The sequence below is a fragment of the Pseudorasbora parva genome, chromosome 23 (genome assembly GCF_024679245.1).
Source record: "Pseudorasbora parva isolate DD20220531a chromosome 23, ASM2467924v1, whole genome shotgun sequence".
Lineage (NCBI taxonomy): Eukaryota > Metazoa > Chordata > Actinopteri > Cypriniformes > Gobionidae > Pseudorasbora > Pseudorasbora parva.
In genome coordinates, this window is record NC_090194.1 from 3,433,348 (window position 1) to 3,452,800 (window position 19,453).

The following is a 19,453-nucleotide window of genomic DNA, read 5'->3' on the forward strand; positions in this document are numbered from 1 at the left end:
GGAAGCGCAATAATAAAATGCCAACAGATGCGATAGATGTCTATGCACCTTCAGTGCTTGGCTATATTTAAGTATTTTATTGAGTATAATATTAATAGATTTAAATACTTTAACCAATAAAAGTGTTTTATAAACCATGTAATGAGTGTTGTCATAGGAACAAATATTTTTGTGAGTCCGAGGATGTCAACGGCTCAGAGTTATCTTTTAATTATGGTAATTTCAACATGACATGAACGAAACATTAATTTACAGTTTCTCTCATCACCTCCTCCTCATCTCCTCTTCTTCCTGTGACTGCCGCCCATTGTTGTTTCATCCCACTTGTTTCATTAATCACTCTGAATATTTTTTTCTTTCATGTTCAAAAAACAAAATTCAACTTTCCAGTCCACTCATTTTAATTTTATCCGTTTTTTTGTCTCTCTCTCTCCATCCTCATCTCCATTATAGTGGGCCCATCTCGTAAGTACCATTCCATTTCATTTCTCTGCATGCGTGTGGGTGTGATTCAGATGTTTTGGAGGCTGTGATTGGTTGTGTCAGGGTTAAGACTCTGCACTGGCCATTCACTTCTGCATTATTGTTTCTCTTTAATTTCCTCTTAAAAATAAAACTTCTGTCATTTATTCACCCTAATATAATTAAAAACCTGTATGGCATTCCTTCTTCAAAGAATGTCTCAACAGTTTTTGTCAATAAAAGTCAATGGGGTCCAGAGCAACACTGACCCAAAATTACTTTCATTGTTTGAACATAACAACACTGAGGCTGTTTCCGAAAATGCGTACTTCTCTAGTATATAGTAGATGACCTACTACTTCAATCAAGATTCTGAAGTGTGCATATGATGGACCCTTTACTATCCCATGAGGCTATGGGAGAGTATTCATCAGTGACAGTGAAGCAATGTAACTGACACTAATAGGTCACATGGTAATGGCAGCATGGGGGAATCGAGCTACTATAACTTATAGAACATACACTGTATTGTCAAAAGTATTGGCAAGCAATGGGACACCCCTCCAAATCATTGAATTCAGGTGTTCCAATCACTTCCATGGGCACAGGTGTATAAAATCAAGCACCTGGGCATGCAGACTACCAAACTTGGCCTCCTCACTTGTGTGGGCTTCAGATTAGCTCAGAACAGTGTGTAGAGAGCTTCTCATCCAAGCCTTACATCACCAAGTGCGATGCAAAGCGTGGGATGCAGTGGTCTCAAGCACACCAACACTGTTTTAAATCGTGCCACACTGACCATTCATGCTTCTCTGTCTGGCAATCCCGTGGACGAGTCAATTGAGCCAAGTGAAAAGTTAGGTGGAGGGGGGGTTATGGTGTGGGTTTGTTCTTCAACGGTTGGGCTTGGCCCCTTAGTTCCAGGCAAAGGAACTGTTAATACTTCAGCATACCAAGACATTTTGGACAATTTCACACTCCCAACTTTGTGGGAACAGTTTTCTTTTCTTTGTGGGAACAGACCCCTTCCTGTCCTTACATGACTGCGCTCTAGTACACAAAGCGTTGTTCCATTAAGACAAAAAATGAGCGAGTTTGGTGTGGAGGAACTTGACTGGCCTACACAGAGTCCTGACCTCACAAATATGCTTCTAGAAAATTGGTCAAAAATTCCCATAAACACACTCCTAAACCTTGTGGAAAACCTTCCCGGAAGAGCTGAAGCTGTTAGAGCTGCAAAGGCTTGGCCAACTCCATATTAAATCCTAAGGATTAAGAATGGCATGTCATAAAAGTTGGGGCATCCCAAAACTTTTGGCAATAAAGTGTACTTCTTTAGTGGCCGTGAAGTAATTACTTATTCAAAATAAGTGCCTACTCAAGTACAGAACAAAGAAAGTCAGACAGGTTTGATTTTAAGATGAAGTATCCGTCTACATACAGAAGCAATGAGTGACTATTCTAGTCCAGCTCATTAATTCAGATATGCAGAGCAGTAACCATGGGTTTCACTGTTAAAACTGACATTGAAAATGCAGGTATTGGAGGTTCAGAGGCTTTTTGAAGTGTTGGATGCTCTGGATGTCCTTAACTGAGAAGAATTACAAAAGGTCATTATCTAGCCCAGCACACGAGTGACCTCTGTGAGGACAGCGTGATCACACTACAGAGACACTGAAATGCTGCAATGCCCATATAGTAAATGAGAAGATTTGAAGGATTTGGAACCGATTTTTCCCCCCCCCCCCACAATGGTTTTGTGCTGTGTGGCCCAGTCAGTCAGCTAGAACAACTCTATATTGTCAGCAGAAACCACTGGGTTTTGGCTTTGAAGCCCTGTGGATTCACAAAGCCTACAGTCATTTTACCCTTAAAAGTGTTCATAAATAGCATAAAATAAATACTCGCACTTTTGCCTTGAATTTTATACCACTCGCTTTGTTTTTCTTTCAAGAGCTGTATTTAACTAAAGGCACAATGAGGAGTACATGTGACCGAGAAGTAATTTCCAGATATGTTATTTTTGTCAAGGAAAACAAGTGGAACGACTATATCTGATGCTGATGGAGCACTTCAGTGATAGCCAGACAGACAGACCGACAGACAGACAGCTTGAATAAAAGAAAGAACATGTTTTTTTTCAGAGGGAAGCAAGGGCGTTCTGCTCCATTTTAAGGAGGGTAGAAAGAAACCGTTCTCTGCAGGGTGGTAGTTTTCATACAATCCACAATTGGTCTTTGGTGCTTTTATTTTCTCCTTTGTTATATGTATCTTGGATGGGATACATTTAATTGAAAGTTTGGGAGTACTTTCAGAGCTACTCAAACTGTTTTTGTTGTAATTTTTTTAGCTTAAAGGGTTAGTTCACCCAAAAATAAAAATGTGATGTTTATCTGCTGATGCCCAGTGCATCCAAGATGTAGGTGTGTTTGTTTCTTCAGGAGAACACAAATAAAGATTTTTAACTCAACTGTTGTGCTGTGTGCCAGTCATATAATCATGTGAATAGTTAACAATTCTACGAGAGCAAAACAAACAAAAAAACATGCTTAGACCACATGCACAAAAACCCTGCTGCTCGTGACGACACATTGATGTCTTAAGACACGAACCGATCGGCTTCTGTGAGAAACCTAACAGTATTTATGTTATTATTGGAGTTGGAGGTAAAAATCTTCATTTGTGTTCTACTGAAGAAACAAACACACCGACATGTTGGATGCACTGGGGGTCAGCAGATAAACATCACATTTTCATTTTTGGGTGAACTATCCCTTTAACAAAGGATCTCTCTGCTCTCTTATATTGAGCTGCCCAGCAACATTACTTAAAGGAAACCTAAAGGAACATTTTATTACTCATCTTTATCATCAGGGGAAATCTCAGTTATTTCCAGCTCTTGGAAGATTTCGGCAAGAATTTCTAATCTAAAAATCTGAGATGCTTATGATTCATGCAATTGAGATATTAAAGAGATTTTTCTTCCTTTTCAGCTTTGTAATATCTTCCCAGGCTAAGCAGGATCTCGCATATCCTTCATGCACACCATACCGTTCATGTTTTAATTGTTTTTGAAAGTCTTAGAAACACTTTACTTAAAGCTCTTATGTATAATGCATTATAAAAGTATTTTAATGCATTAATTATACCTTGTAATGCACCTTATACTGCATTGCATGTCCTCATGAATATCTGTAACCACAGTTATAATGCATTATAATACTTATCCATTTATTAAACACACATTGAATAAAAGTATAATGCATTAAAACACATTTTAACTGGTTACAATTATTTATGAAAATATATAATAGATTATAAATGCCCTTTTAATGCATTATACACAATGGCTTTAAACGTGTTACCAAAAGTCTTTCATCAATTTGATGAGTACTCTGCTTAATAAAAGTATTAATTTATTTATTTTTAAATACCCAGAACAATGCAAACAATCCCAGAATGCATTGCAACTATTCTTTTCACAAAGTGTACTTTATTCAGTGCTGGAAAGTATCAGTTCAACATTATCTAACTACTATTGCAACCAACTTATCTTAAAAAGTAGATGAAAAGGCAGTGAAAAGCTGGATTTTGGGATTTGCAATATAGCGATATAGAATTAACTTCACTTTTAAGCTAGATAAGGGTGTCAGAACTCTCTGTATTCAGTGGAAAAGCCAGACGTTTAATACACACCGGGTTAGATTAGTCAGAGGGAGAAACAGGAAGAGATTCTGTCTTCTTTCTACTAAAGATGACGGATTGGTTTCATCATTCGGAAAACATTATGAAATAATCCACGGCGTGTGTCCTCAACTTCCCTCGTCATTTGCATGTCTAAGATCTGAGACAATAAATATGATATAAACCCATGTAGTGGCGATTTACACCAGATAAATCCTGCCGCTCTCCAACAGTGCTCATTTTAAGCTGTCCTAAAAAAACCGTGTCCTATTCCAAACTCTGACAGGACTGATCTTAGCCCATGCATATTACTGTATCCTCAAGGGGGGAGTATTTAAAAAAGCACAAGCTCGCTCTCTCTCTCTCTCTCTCTCTCTCTCTCTCTCTCTCTCTCTCTCTCTCTCTCTCTCTCTCTCTCTCTCTCTTTCTCTCTCTCTCTCTCTCTCTCTCTCTCTCTCTCTCTCTCTCGCTCTCTCTCTCTCTCTCTCTGAGAAACTGCATTTATGCAGATTACGCTCTCATTTTGATTATGCAGTAAATATACAGCTTATGAATTTGGCAGGTATTGCTGGACAGAAAAGGCTGCTCAGCTAGGCATTGTAAACATATGCCCTGTAATGGTGTAGATAACCTGCAATGCTGTAAAGCGTTTAATCGGTTACACTCTACAGACTGTATTAATTGCATGTAGGGGTTTTTAATTGCGGCACAGAGCACTGAAGCATGGCTCTTCCACACTTCCTGTCTGCATCACTGTTCAACGCTGACAACTGCCTGTCATCGCAGGTCCCTCTGGGCATAGATGCAATGTTTGAAGACATGTTTCGTTGGTGGTGTATCTGCATACGAGTTTACGGGTGTGTGTGTTCACTAACCTCTGACTCTCCCAGAGGGAGCTTGAAGGTGTTGGATCCTTGCACGTGTTGTGGAGGAAACTACACTCTAAAAACTGCTGGGTTAAAAACAACCCAAGTTGGGTTGAAAAAGGACAAACCCAGAAATTGGGTTATTTGAACCCACTGAATGGACCCATTCAAACAACCCAATTTCTGGGTTTGTCCATTTTCAACCCAACTTGCGTTGTTTTTAACCCAGCAGTTTTTAGAGTGTAAGTTCCCTGAATAATCTTTAGCTTTCAGCACTTTTGTTTAGTCTATTTGTGTGGGTGACACTTTTGACCTGTCACTAACCAGCCAGCCAGCCTGGCACCTTCACAGCCCGGTCTGCTGCCTTTCCATCAAATACCCCATCTGTGATATTTCCAGGAAGAGATGTCCAGAAAACATATAGATATCTTAACAGATGGCACATTCTATCTATAAGTTGGAATAGTTGATTTTATGGCTGAGCAGTTTTCTGTAACTTTAGAAGAGAAATTAATGTGTATCCTTTACAATAATTTAATAATAATAATAAAAACAATAACAATACAATTTGAATTATATTATTATTATTTGAATTTATCATTTGTATTATTATTATTATTATTTATTATTGTTATTTTTATTATTATTAGTTGTAGTAGTAGTAGTATATTATGAAATATAACGTTTTTTTTGTTATTACCATTATTACGTTATTATATATTATATTATTATCATGATATTTAAAATGAGAAAAACAGAAAATGCATATCTAATCAGATGACATTCTTTTCTGTAACTTGGAATATTTATAGTTGATTTTATGGCTGAGCAGAAGAGAAATGTATATCCATAACAATATAAATTAGCAATATCAACAACAATATTAATCATGATAACAATAATAATAATAATACATGTATTACTATTACATTAATATTAAAGTATATTAATGTAATAGTATATTTAATGAGATGAATGTATGTATCTTCATTTATTTGGCCCATGTTTCAAAGACTTGGCATTCTCATCTCTTTGATTTGTCTTTTAAAAGCATGGTATGTTTGTTGCTGGTAGAGGTATTATGTATATTTTAAACCTTTAAATCGTCTCCCTGTCGCACCACATTAGCATGTATGTGACATCTCCATTCTTTCCTTTTGCAAAACTCCTGCTGTTTCCGTAATGTTGTTTTAACTGGTAATTATTTATCACAGCCCAGGGCTCATTTTCTTGGTTGCATTCACTTCTCGCTGCCACATTGTTAGGTCATATTTTTAGTGTGAAATCCCTTGAGACAGCGTGTGTTTCAGTGACATCTTTTTTTTTAGTTCGTCTGACAGAAATTCACAGATTTTCCACTTATATTTTCTCACTTATATTTTCAATTTCTGATATTGCATACCATTAAGTCAATATTTCAGGCCTTGCATCAGCCCAGGTGAGAAATGCAGTCAATACTGGAAGGCAAATGTGGAAATTGGCATCATTACCTCTCCATTTTGCTTTGAAGTCTCTCTAGACTAGTGTCCCGAATTATAGTGGCAAGGGTGTTGCAGATTTGACCTCTAGGGTCAGTGATATGGCTTCTGATTGACCTCTGGACAGCAACCTCATGACCCCTGTGGCCAGGCTCCCTAGTGGGCCTTTTTCTGTTTCAGCATGCCGATCGCCTCCAAGCTGTGATCCAGCCTACGCCTCACGACTGAGGCTACGAGAAAAGCCAGCAGGCAGGCAGTGAGCCGATCAGGAAATTGATCTGAGACAGCTGCATTGATTGCATCCTTTGGATTGTATTTGACTTTTTTAATGAAAGAGACAAAAAGGAGTGAAAAAAGGAGAGACTAAGCAAGTGAAATAACCGAGGTAGTCCAGTTTGTGAGACAAATAGAGTGCAGTTTGTTAGTCGCATTAGTAGGGAAGGTGCGAGCGCTATCAGCCCTTCGGCTTGATGAATTAGTGGGAAATTTGAGGTGAGCTAAAGGAGAAAGCCCTTCCTGAGTATAAATGCGTGTTGTCAGAGCCGTCGCGTCACTCTAATCGTGTGTGAAACACAAGAAAAAAATTGCACAGGAGTGGAAAGGAGGATGAGAAATCAATTAGCGGGTGAAGGTTAAAGGTGACAGCGTTGCACATTCACAGGCGCCTGATAAAGGGCAATAGCACGGAAATAATCAATACCCATCAGCCCCAGCCCAGCTCAAACACATGAAGGCCGATCATCAGTTTAGTTTATATTCCACCCTCGCTGCTAAAATCCCAAACCCTGTCCATCACGCAGCATCCTCTGCTAATGCGAGGGTTTGTTCTAGTGTTCATGTTGTCAGCTTTTTATTGGTAAAATGTACTTTTTAGTTTTTAATCATATGTAGTCAACCTTGTTTTGTGTTGTTTGGTCAAGTTTTTGTCGACTAAATGTCGGGACATTTTAATCTAGTTTTAGTCGAAGGATGTCAAATTTACAACGTCACATGTTCATGATGCTGCATAATGGTTACATTGATAATGACGATTATTATGCTCAAAATTATAATCACAGCGATTGTTGTCATTTGAGAAATATATTTTTTAATTTCATCAGAATTATTGCACTTTCACATATAAGCACAAATCAACAGAATCACAGTTCCTTACGCACAAATAAACATACGTCTATTTTACTCCATCCACCCACACATCCATCCATCCATCCATCCATCCATCCATCCATCCATCCATCCATCCATCCATCCGTCCGTCCATCCATCCGTCCATCCATCCATCCATCCATCCATCCATCCATCCATCCATCCATCCATCCATCCATCCATCCACCCTTCCTTCCTTCCTTCCTTCCTTCCTTCCTTCCTTCCTTCCTTCCATCCATCCATCCATCCATCCATCCATCCACCCTTCCTTCCTTCCTTCCTTCCTTCCTTCCTTCCTTCCTTCCTTCCTTCCATCCATCCATCCACCCTTCCTTCCTTCCTTCCTTCCTTCCTTCCTTCCTTCCTTCCTTCCTTCCTTCCTTCCTTCCTTCCTTCCTTCCTTCCATCCACCCACACACCCACCCATCCATCCATCCATCCATCCATTCTGTCTGTAAATCTGTCTGTCTTTTGTAGATCCATCCACCCTTCCTTCCATCCATCCACCCACCCATCCATCCATCCATCCATCCATCCATCCATCCATTCTGTCTGTAAATCTGTCTGTCTTTTGTAGATCCATCCATCCATTGACAAACATGTTGTAGGAATATACAAGATCTAAATACGTATTATGTAAAACTACATATTTTGAGTACAACTAGTTAATCTAATAACTAATAAGAATAACTCTTTTTTTTTGGCTTCATCTGACTTTATTGAGAGGGCGTTCACATGAGCAACATTGTCATGTACGAAAACAGCTCTAAAGAATTAAACTAAATAGTCAAATACAAGGGTTTTGAGCAAAGTTTTCACATTCTGGTTTCACATTCATTCAAAGTTGGACTATGTTTAACTTGGCACGCCTGATATACAGGAAAATTCACTTAAAAAACATTGTGTTTGGTCTGGGTAGAAACTGTTCAAGGCCTTGTGATGTTGCTGGGTAGAAAGATGGCCGCAGGGCAGATAAGACCAGCAGATTAGCATCTATCACAAGCAACCATTGATCACACTCACACTAAGGGCAAGAACCAAGCAGCCGCGGCAGAAAGAAAGCCAACAAGGTCTCATCAAAGAGATCGAGAGAGAGAATGTGAACGAGATGGAAGAATGGATCCGCTGAGAGATAGATGAGATGAACCCATTGGCCACCCAATGATGCTCTTGGGAGTTTGAGAGGTCCTCATTTATACCCAGACCCTCATTAGCGGACAGAAGATGTACATTAGGCGAAAGAGCCAGATTACTAATATATAAACTTATATTTGCTCTTGATACGCCCGCACATCCCCCACAAGATAAGGGCTCTTCAGCACTGCATCAGATGTGCTATCATGTGCTTTAAAGTACCTCTGCGAGCACAGAGGAGAAAAGACTTCCATAATAATTATGCTCTTTATATCCATCACTTTCTGTTCAGAAAGACCAACCCTGAAACCTCTGCCTTTAGACATTATATGCATCTGGTTACAGCCCTACTTGAGTTTTCAAAAGCCCTGGTTTGTGTCATGAAATATGACTTAAGTGATGTGGATTAGTTTTATTCATGCTTTTCAAAGCAAAGCCCAAATTGTTTATGGGTAAAGGTGTCAGTGTTGGTTTTTGTTACATATTTTCATCTAAATATAGTATGACCTTTGACGTTGTTTAAACAGGCTTGATAGCTCAGAGTGCTGGTATTTACATGGTAAAGACTTTACACTAACCTTATCTTCTTTTGGTACCAGAATGTGGCACTATGTACAATATCAGCTATGACAGCTTAACTGTGTACCACCGGCATGCAGTACTAACACACACAGTTCATCTCCTTGGGAAACTCAAGTATAGACTAAACAAAACTCCCAGATGGTGTAACTCTAGGATAGTTTAAACTTGAGGGGGTTATAAAGATAGTTCTAGAAGCTCGTATAGACTCTATAGGGTCTCGGTTTGTTCTGTGTGGCTGTAAAGTTTCATAAGATTATTTTCTCCCTTTCAGTTCCTCCTCAGATCGTGGTGCGTCCGCGGGATCAGATCTCTGCCCAAGGCCGTACTGTCACCTTTCTTTGTGGAACGAAGGGAAATCCTCCTCCCGCTGTGTTCTGGCAGAAAGAAGGCAGTCAGGTAAGAGACAACGGTACACATGCACGCTGGGGAACCCTTACAGTCAGTTTCTTTCAAAACATATCAAGGTGTCTGTTAAATACTTTCATGGTGCTTCCTTATAGGAAGCCCAAACTCTCGGGTAGTGACCAGGTTTTTTGAAGAAAAATGGACCATTGTTTTTGTTTTAAGACAAAAAGACACACACAAGTCTCTATCATCTGTCTAAGGACTGATGGGTTTGGCTCAACTGTGCTGAGATGCATAGACCAGCCTTTCTCAAACTTTTTTCAGTCAGGGCACCTTTCAAAAGTGCATACAATTTCAAGGCACCCCAGTTTAAAATATAATTTAAAAACACTGCATAACCCAAATATAAATGCAAATGTCCTGTTTATTTAGACAGGACAGTAATGAACAGAGTATAATCCGCTATTGTTTAACCCTTTCACACGTAAATTTAAAACATTCTGGCTGAGCCCCCCGGCGTGAGTTTTTCAAAGCGACCGTTATTAATGTGTCACTTTATGGTTTCCATGGTGACGCGTCATTGCTTGTCACGTGACACACTGCAGCAGCAACAGAGAATGAATGATGATCTGCTTTTGTCATTTTTCCTTTTTTATTCAAAATATTCACAATTTTTTTAGATATGGCCTGAAATATCTGATATTCCGATTGTCAAATATATACAAGTCGCAGTGTTTTGTCGTTTAAACAACTTTATAATGATCGCGTTAGTTGAGCTGTATGCACGATGGGCGCTGCCATCGCCGCCGCAGGCGCAGTTCAGAAAATCGGATCTGTTAGATTTAAGTTACAAGACGTGAATTCATCCACTTCTCCCAAAATACATAAAAGTAAGTGGCAGGTGAACTGGCAGAAGAATAGAGTAAACTTTAAAGTTACTTACACAATGTGTATCTGATATGAATAAAACTAATTATAATGGAAATGATTATTATTGCCTCTTCATTTTTCATCATTGTGTATTTTACAAACTATAAATGTATTGGTTTTTTTTAGTACGTATACGTTTGAAACCTAAAATAAACATTATGTGGCTGAAAACACTGAAAAGTTGTGATATATGACAGCGCTGAGCGCGCCTGTCTCTGGCTCAGTGCAAGCCAACGCAAAAGCACATTTGAATGAACGTGATGCACTGACCGTTCTAATCACATGCGTGAATGTGTGATCGTATGTGCGAAAGGGTTAAAAATAATGTATTTATGTAAATTCAAATATATTCTATATATGAAATTTCAGATTTTTATTATTTATTTTTAGCCAACGTAATTTTTTGGCGGCACCCCTGACACAGTCACGGGGCACCCCAGTGTGCCGCGGCACCCACTTTGAGAAAGGCTGGCATAGACAACCAAATGTGAACATTCTTAATAAGAGTCATTGTAAATAAAAACCATACATGGATATAAACGTATTTAGACAGAAAAGCCAATGTGATTAAATGATGATTAAATGGTTAAAAACAAACATATTTAGACACTTTTTGGTAAGGAGAACTAATTCCAAAAACCATTAGCCACTTTTCCACTGTCGGGCCAGTGCGATCTGGGCTGGGCTAATATCCTTTGGACCTGTAGCACCGAGCCCAAAACCACGCTACGTTTCCACCGTCAGGCCAGAAGCTCCGCAATGCTTCACTAAAACCCGCCTGTAACACACCGCTCTGGAACAACGTTACAAAAACCCATAATTTCACCAAAAATAGGACGTTTTATCAGAAAACTAATCAGACAGAAATCACTGGAAACTAGTGAGATCGCAAAACCAGTATGACAAAAGCATTTGCTTAAAGATTTCAACGATTTTTTTCCGATCATAAGTGATATATTGATCGTAATGAATTAATTTGCGTCAAGTTTGCACATTAGTCCCACAGAAATAGTGGTTTTCATTATTTCACAAAAGAAAGAGGACACGCGTACTTATTCAGTCAGGTCTGTTTCTGTTTATCCGTAGTCACAGGACAGCATGTTTACATCACATTTAAAAAGAACGATCATTTCTGCAAATTTTGCCTGACCTGACCTGAGGAGCGTTAACACACTCCAGACACTTTACAGTTCTATTTTCAGTCAGAAAAATAGAGGAAGTTCTCAAAAAACACGAGTTGCTTTATTTTATGACATATGGAGAGATACATGTGGATATCAGACAGTCCGGTATAAAGAGATGAGACGAACAGATGAAATAAACATACAATTGCGATAGTTGGATTCTTCAAGCGGCCATATTTACCATGTTTACTATAGTAATGGTTATTTTGCATTGCATATAAATATGTCTGCCTAAAACATTGATCAGAATCCACATTGGATCAAAAACAACGGTTATTTTAAACACTTGCTGCTGTCTGCAGGTATTCGGTTGACCAAAAAACCCTGGGCGCGATATGAAAATCAATTTTGTCATTGCAAAATTGACTCTTGCTTTGATGTAATCTCATACATACACTTTGACCAGTTTACAAATATTTTTTGAGGTTACTTGATATGTATTGTCATGCACACTGTAGATTGTTGAGTGACACTTCTAATATTGTGAGTAGGAAGGCAAGTCTAGTGCCATATAGGCTGGGAATCGGATGGATTTATTTTTCATTATCCATCTGATCTCACCTGGAGGAGAGTTCCTAGAGAAGCACTTTTTCTGTGAAAACAGCTCTTGTCTTTGTCATGTGTGCATTGTCATTTGTAATCATATGTTTGACATGATCTGATATCTATATTTGATATGAGATCCCTAAACAAGATTCTGTGTGGTGTGTGTGTTTTTATGAAATCTGCAGGGGGTTAAATTTTAGAATTAAATATATAGGAGTTTTCATTATTTTCATTCGATTTAATGTGTGTTCAGCCCTATTTGAATGGGATTCGATTAACATGGGGAGGTGGGGGTAAAGTCATTTTACTTTAGGACGTCTGTAATATTAATGGACAATTCCCACGGGATAAGACATCTCAGTAAAACTAGCAGAAGTGGGAGGAGTAACTCGCTTTACACACCACAGTAACCTCCTCGTCGTCATGTGTGTATGAAGTTGCGGTTATCACGTGAGCAAACACACAACATGAGCTCCAGTCTGAACTCCGTCTCCTACACAGTATATATATATATATATATATATATATATATATATATATATATATATATATATATATATATATATATATATATATATATATATATATATATATATATATATATATATATATATATATATATATATATATATATATATATATATATATATGTTTTATAAAACAAACGATTCTGATTCTATTGTATTTCCAATAGACACTTTTTTTCCTAGCGCCTTTAAGTGCTTTTGATCTTCTTTTTGCTTTAAATGATACACTGAAAATCCTGGAGGTTTGCCACAGAGTTGTCCCTCCACCTACAACACAACTAAATGCTTCAAGTGCCTCCATGCTCGCAAAACGTGCTTTTTTTTAACTTTTAAACAGGAAATGACGGAATTGTACCATACATTTTTACAGCGGGTCTATTCGAACGGGATTAGTATTACCCAAGGTCATTTTTCCGGACCTTTTTACAGAAGGTAAAAGTCTCGGTAATCTTCACTGACATTGTCCGTATTGATTACCGAGATGGCACATTCGGACAGGACTAAAATCACAGAGAACCTCTGGTAATAATTACTTTACCCCCATGTCGCCATGTTAAACTAATCCCGTCCGAATAGGGCTTTAGTGCAAAATAAGAAGCAAGAAGAACTGCAAATGGTTACACAGAGTCAGAGAGACAAATAGAAAGAAATAGACAGCCTTGCAGCCATTTTGGAGACTAGTGACAGGCCATTCACCGGGTAAGAAGGAACTCTGGGATTTCTGCAGGAGCTTGTTCACGTTTGTGTCTCCTCATTGGGTCAAAGTAGGATACGTGTCCCTGGGCCCAGAGAGATAACACGCTCATGTCTCTATTAATAAAGCACAGCAGAAGAAATGAAGACATAAGCCTCTGGTTGTGCTTAAGCACTTGAAGGAAGGAAACCAGTTCCCACATCCCTCTCACCTTCCTTTCTTACATCCCTTCACCGAGCAGAGTGTGTCATAGGCCAGAGGTGATCAAATATCCGCTGTACTCTTCTCCAGTTAATCTCTCATCTGTTCTTTGTTTTTTTTCGGTGTATATGTGTAGCTGAACTTTGAGGTCAGTAGATATAGAACAGAACTGAGGATAAGGGTGAGTCCGGTCAGAGCCAGAGGGCTGGGGTGAGGGGGTCACCGGATTATCCCCAAAAATGAAACAGTGACACACACATCACCAAGTGGGAACAATAGGGCAGCTGTCAGTGTTGCAGCCTCACGCAAGAGGAAGACTCCTTAAGATCCTTCGGCCTTGTCTTTTGTGTATGCGGCATTCTTCCTGACCTCCCTCTCTTAAACACCAGCTGAGATAATGCAGCTATTGTTCGGCACATGTGTGGATGTGAATCTCAGCGGTCAACTAAATTTATGCCCAAGCATCGCATTGAATGCACAGTGATGTTCTATTAATGCAAATCAGCCATTTCATCCGAGCTCTTAAATCTTAAGTGATTGTGATGAGTCATAAATTATATCTGCAGGCTGGTTATCTCATGTGCTTTTTAATATATTTATAATTTGTACAAACAGTCACGAACAGTAATGCAACATAAATTAACTGATAAACCAATATGCCTGTATGTTAAGAGGCTGCAGCCTAGATTGAAAAATAATATCATTTTTAAATATGATAAAAATAAAACGAATACATACACTGCCGTTCAAAAGTTTGAGATTGGTACGATTTTTTATGTTTTTAAATGAAGTCTCTTATGCTCACCTAAACTGCATTTATTTGATTAAAATTACTAAATAATATTGTAAAATATTATTACAATTTAAAATAATTGTTTTTCTATTTGAATATATTTTAAAATGCAATTTATTCCTGTGATCAAAGCTGAATTTTCAGTATCATTACTCCAGTCTTCAGTGTCACATGATCCTTCAGAAATTATTATAAATATTATATATATATACACATTTATTATGATGATTTGCTGTGCAAGAAACATTGATTATTAATTATGATTATTCTCAATGTTGAAACAGGATTATTTAGTGAATAGAAAGTTCAAAAGAACAGCATTTATTTGACTCTTTTGTAACATTATAAATGTCACAATTTAATGCATCATTGCTGAATAAAAATGTTAATTTCTTTAATTTCTTTCCAAAAAATAAAAAATAACTTCATAAGCCCCTTTCACACTGCACGTCGGACCCACAATATTCCCGGAACATTGCCGGGTTGCCTTCTGTGTGAAAGCAACCACGTCCCAGAATTGATTACCAAATTGAACCCGGGTCGGGGACCTAGTAACATTGCGGGATTCGACCCGGGACGAGCGCTGTGTGAACAAAAGCCAAAACTAATGCCCAACGTGTACGTAGTTATCGTGCGACTCCTAGAGCTTGTTTTTTCAATAATACAACCCTGCAGTGCCAGAAGAGCTCGTCGTTGTTTTAAACGCAGAGAGTGTTCGTATATAAAAGAAACTAAAATTAAACAAGCAGAAATGTGAGCAAACTGGACACAAGTTGAGACCACGGAGCTCCTTACTATCCGTGCTAAAGCTGAGATCGCTCTCCGTTAGGATCAGGATGTTACATGTGAACTCGATCCGTGACCGTTACGGGTTGTGTGTGAAAGCGCACATATTACAGTATTTCACGGGCAGTGTGAATGGACCAAATCTAGCGGCCCGGGAACAAATGCCGGGTCGCATTATCCGTGTATTTGCCGGAATCGCAGTGTGAAAGGGGCTTTACTGACCCCAAACGTTTGTACGATGGTGTATAATGTTACAAAAACTTTCTATTTCAGATAAATACTGTTCGTTTGAACTTTATACTCATCAAATTATCAGTTTTCAACTTTGATAAAAATGAGCATTGATGAGCAATCAAAGATTAATCAAATCATATTAGTATTAGAATGATTTCTGAAGGATCATGTGACATTGAAGACTGGAGTAATGATGCGGAAAATTCAGCTTTTATCACAAGAATAAATTACATTTTAAAATATTCAAACAGAAAACTGTTATTTTAAATTGTAATATTTTACAATATTACTATGTATATTGGTTTGAGCTAAATGGCATCAACTTTAAATGTGATTTATCATGTTTAATCTGTTTTTTGACAACATTTGTCGGTCTGAACAGGTCCTGCTGTTTCCCAGTCAGCCACCTTCGCAGGCAGGACGCTTTTCCGTGTCGTTAAGTGGAGAGCTGACCATTACCGATGTGCACAGCGATGATTCTGGCTACTACATCTGCCAGGCCATCAGTGTGGCGGGGAGCATCTTGACCAAAGCCCTGCTGGAGGTGGAAAGCAGTAAGTGAATACTTTAACACTAGCTTTGGACACGCACACACATACACAGCTGCCCTTTTATACACCCCCACCAGCTCCATCAAACGCTGGCAGTCGGCTTGCATAGATATTTTGATATCAATCTAACTACATTAAAGGTCCAGAACTGTACATGTAATTGAATTTCTTGTGCAAGGCCTTATCGCAAAGATTTGAGTTATATTTCTTTTGCGTTTGAACAAATTGCCGCTGGAGCATTTTTGCTCTCAACCAAAATAAATTCAAAAGTCTTCAAAGACGCCCCAAATTAAAATTTCTGCGTTCCGCAAATGAGAGAACAGCAGGAAGCACCGGAGACGTAATCAGAAAGGACAGGGCACAATCGCGCTATGCAAATAACCCCAGGAACATATGCCGTCTCCGTCATGCTCCCCCGTAACAGGATAAACTGTTTATGTGTACTCCACATGTGTGTATGTGTGTGCGTCTCAGCACATCACATGAAAAACCTTCGCCAAAGTCCAATGTTAAATAAACAAAACAGAGCTTATGAAATGTAATCGCATTTCCCAGAACCCCCTCTGACACTGGCATGTTGGCATCATCTGACTGATGTTTGCTGTAAGTTTCTTACCTGATACTTAATGAAATGATGTATGGAAGGACAGGGTCACTGCACCCAAGGACATCGTTATACAACTCGTGGCTATGAATTTCACATCAAGTCAGATTCACGTAGCACGCTTTGTTTGACCGATCCTTTCTGACCCTATGGTCTTTTCCTTTCCTTACCGCAGCGGAGGGAAAATGTCAGAGATGCAGGCTGCCTTTCCCAGATTCTTGTTTTTTTTACAAACGAGAATATTGAAGTAACTGAATTGTCAATTATTTGTCTGTGGATTTCTCTCCTCGTCCTGTAGACAATGGCTTTTTCAGCTCGAGTCAAACAAATAATAAATTATTCATGGGAACGCGGCCGTGTTAGACCATCACATTGGTCTGTAGAAGAAGATGCAGCTGAAGGAGAAGAAATAGAAGAGCAGAGGCCAGTGTAATTATTCTAGAGCGTTGTGATGAAACGGAAGGTGCGATAATCTTTTCCTTACTATTTTGACGTCTATCAGAGTTAGATGGATTCTGGAATGAGAGAAAAAAATGTAGGGCGCGATTGATTGGATCGTAGGAAGTTGGGTGTTGCTAACTAAACTGAATGTAACATTTAGATGAACGTTTTTAAGAGGTTATGCATTTAAAAATATAACGTGCACTGATCAATCTTTTATAATAAACACTGCAACTTTCAATAAAAAAATATGAATAAAAAAAAAAAAAAACATTTATGTGCTCCACCATTCAAACGGTTTTGAAAGAAGCCTGTTATGGTCACCAAGGCTACATTTATTTGATCGAAAATGCAGTTAAAATAAATATGTTGTGAAACATAATTACAATTTAAAAGAAATGGCTTTTTTTTTTAAGTATTTAAAAAAAGTTATTTATTCCTTAGCTGAATTTTCAGCATCATTTACTTTTGTCTTGAGTGTCACATGATCCTTTAGAAACATTTTATAACCAGTAATCAATGTAAATAAAAAAAAAAGTGTGGAGGGAGGGAGGGAGGGAGGGAGGGAGAGAGAGAGAGAGAGAGAGAGAGAGAGAGAGAGAGAGAGAGAGAGAGAGAGAGAGAGAGAGAGAGAGAGAGAGAGAGAGAGAGAGAGAGAGAGAGAGAGAGAGAGAGAATCTTAACACATTTTTTCAGGAATCTTTTATAAATATTCATTTTAAAGGCATTCATTTAAAATATAAATATTTTGCAACATTATAAATTTGTGCTGTCAATTGATAAAAAAATAACTAATTGCATTTTTTTATTAGTTGCTTTTTTATATTTTTCATATTGTAATAATTTCATAGTTACTCTCCAAATTGATGTAGAAACCACTTAAAGACAGTATATTTTAAATATTTGTTGTAATGGCATGTTTTTATGAATGAAAGTCAGTATCACTGATACTAATACTGATGTCTCAATGAAACATTACAGGATCATTAAAAGATATTATTTTCAACATTTTTTTTTAGGCTTTAAAAAATTATATCTTTTAATTAAGTATTAATTTCTGTCTAAGGAAAAAAAGCCCTGCTCCAAACTTTGGACTGACAGTGTTTGTGTTTTTCCCACATCCAGCTTTGAATGGAGCGTAGAATAAATCCAAACGCCACTGCTACTGATGATTTCATAAAAACTTCATATTTGTTGTATTTAATACCATGCAGCTTTAGAATAGATCCATCTTTACCAGCGACTGACTCATAAATGTTGTAAGGCAATCTTAAATGCACAGAATAATTGTATTATCAAGCAATGCATCCTGCTTAATGTGCATTTGGCTCATTTCCATTGGGCAATAACATTATACATTCATTTCAAAAAGAGTTTATAGCTGGTACTACGACTTGCTCAAATGATACTAAGAGGCCTGTGAGCTAATTCAAATCATATGAATTACTGGGGCTATAGTTTGGAAAGATGTTAAAAACAAATGGCCAGTTAAAGTGTATTCGCCCGTTACTAAATGCATCAATGAACTTGATATGGCATTTGATATGTTTTTTAATTTGTTGTATGTAGTTTTATCATGATGTTCATGTTATACTGTGTGATGATATTGTATTGTACCAATCGTGCCACTCTCAGAATCTCAGTTAGCATAATTCATAGTTTGTCTATATAACGATCTCTTGAGTATGATTTGATCAAGGTGGGTGATATGGTGGTTACATGCAAATTTGGTTCTTGTGGCCCACGCCTCTCTCATTCTCTTTCACCCTAGCCCCGTCCGATCGGATCCCCCCCATCATCCGCCAAGGCCCGGCCAATCAGACGCTTGCTCCTGGCACCACAGCCCAACTGCAGTGTCACGTGATGGGCAACCCTCTTCCGAGCATCCAATGGGAGCGCGATGGCCAGAGAATCCTGGGCAACGACGAGCGCATTAGCCTAATGGAAAACGGCACTTTACAAATCACAGCACTGCAGGTACTTCAGTCAAGATAGTGTTTAAGTGTGCACACAAGGGTCTGTTTTTGCAGCATGTAGGCTTTTATTCTCCAAAATGCTAATACACGGTGGGTATTAACATATGGGTATTTCAAATCAAGCCCTCTTCAGCCCATGTCCCGTCACAGGCGGCGCTCTTCACTGACAGACGCCATATGCTATCAACAATATTCTGTACGAATGTATTTCCAGACACGCCTGTGTGACGTTTAGACACAGATGCTGCTGTAAAATGTCATTACGCTATCCGATCAATGGCGGGGGCAT

At 38.4% G+C, this 19,453-nt stretch overlaps 1 protein-coding gene across 5 annotated transcripts in view; it reads left to right on the plus strand.

Moving 5' to 3' along the window:
• robo3 (roundabout, axon guidance receptor, homolog 3 (Drosophila)) overlaps positions 1-19,453 on the plus strand; it is a 206,444-nt gene that overhangs the window by 159,912 nt on the left and 27,079 nt on the right. For 3 of the 5 annotated variants that reach the window (XM_067432572.1, XM_067432576.1, XM_067432574.1), the window contains exons 7-10: positions 454-465; positions 9,624-9,748; positions 15,975-16,146; positions 18,960-19,165. In XM_067432572.1, coding sequence (XP_067288673.1) covers positions 454-465; positions 9,624-9,748; positions 15,975-16,146; positions 18,960-19,165 — 515 coding nt within the window. The remainder of the gene's footprint in view (positions 1-453; positions 466-9,623; positions 9,749-15,974; positions 16,147-18,959; positions 19,166-19,453) is intronic. The other 2 variants (XM_067432573.1, XM_067432575.1) reach the window with 1 other exon arrangement.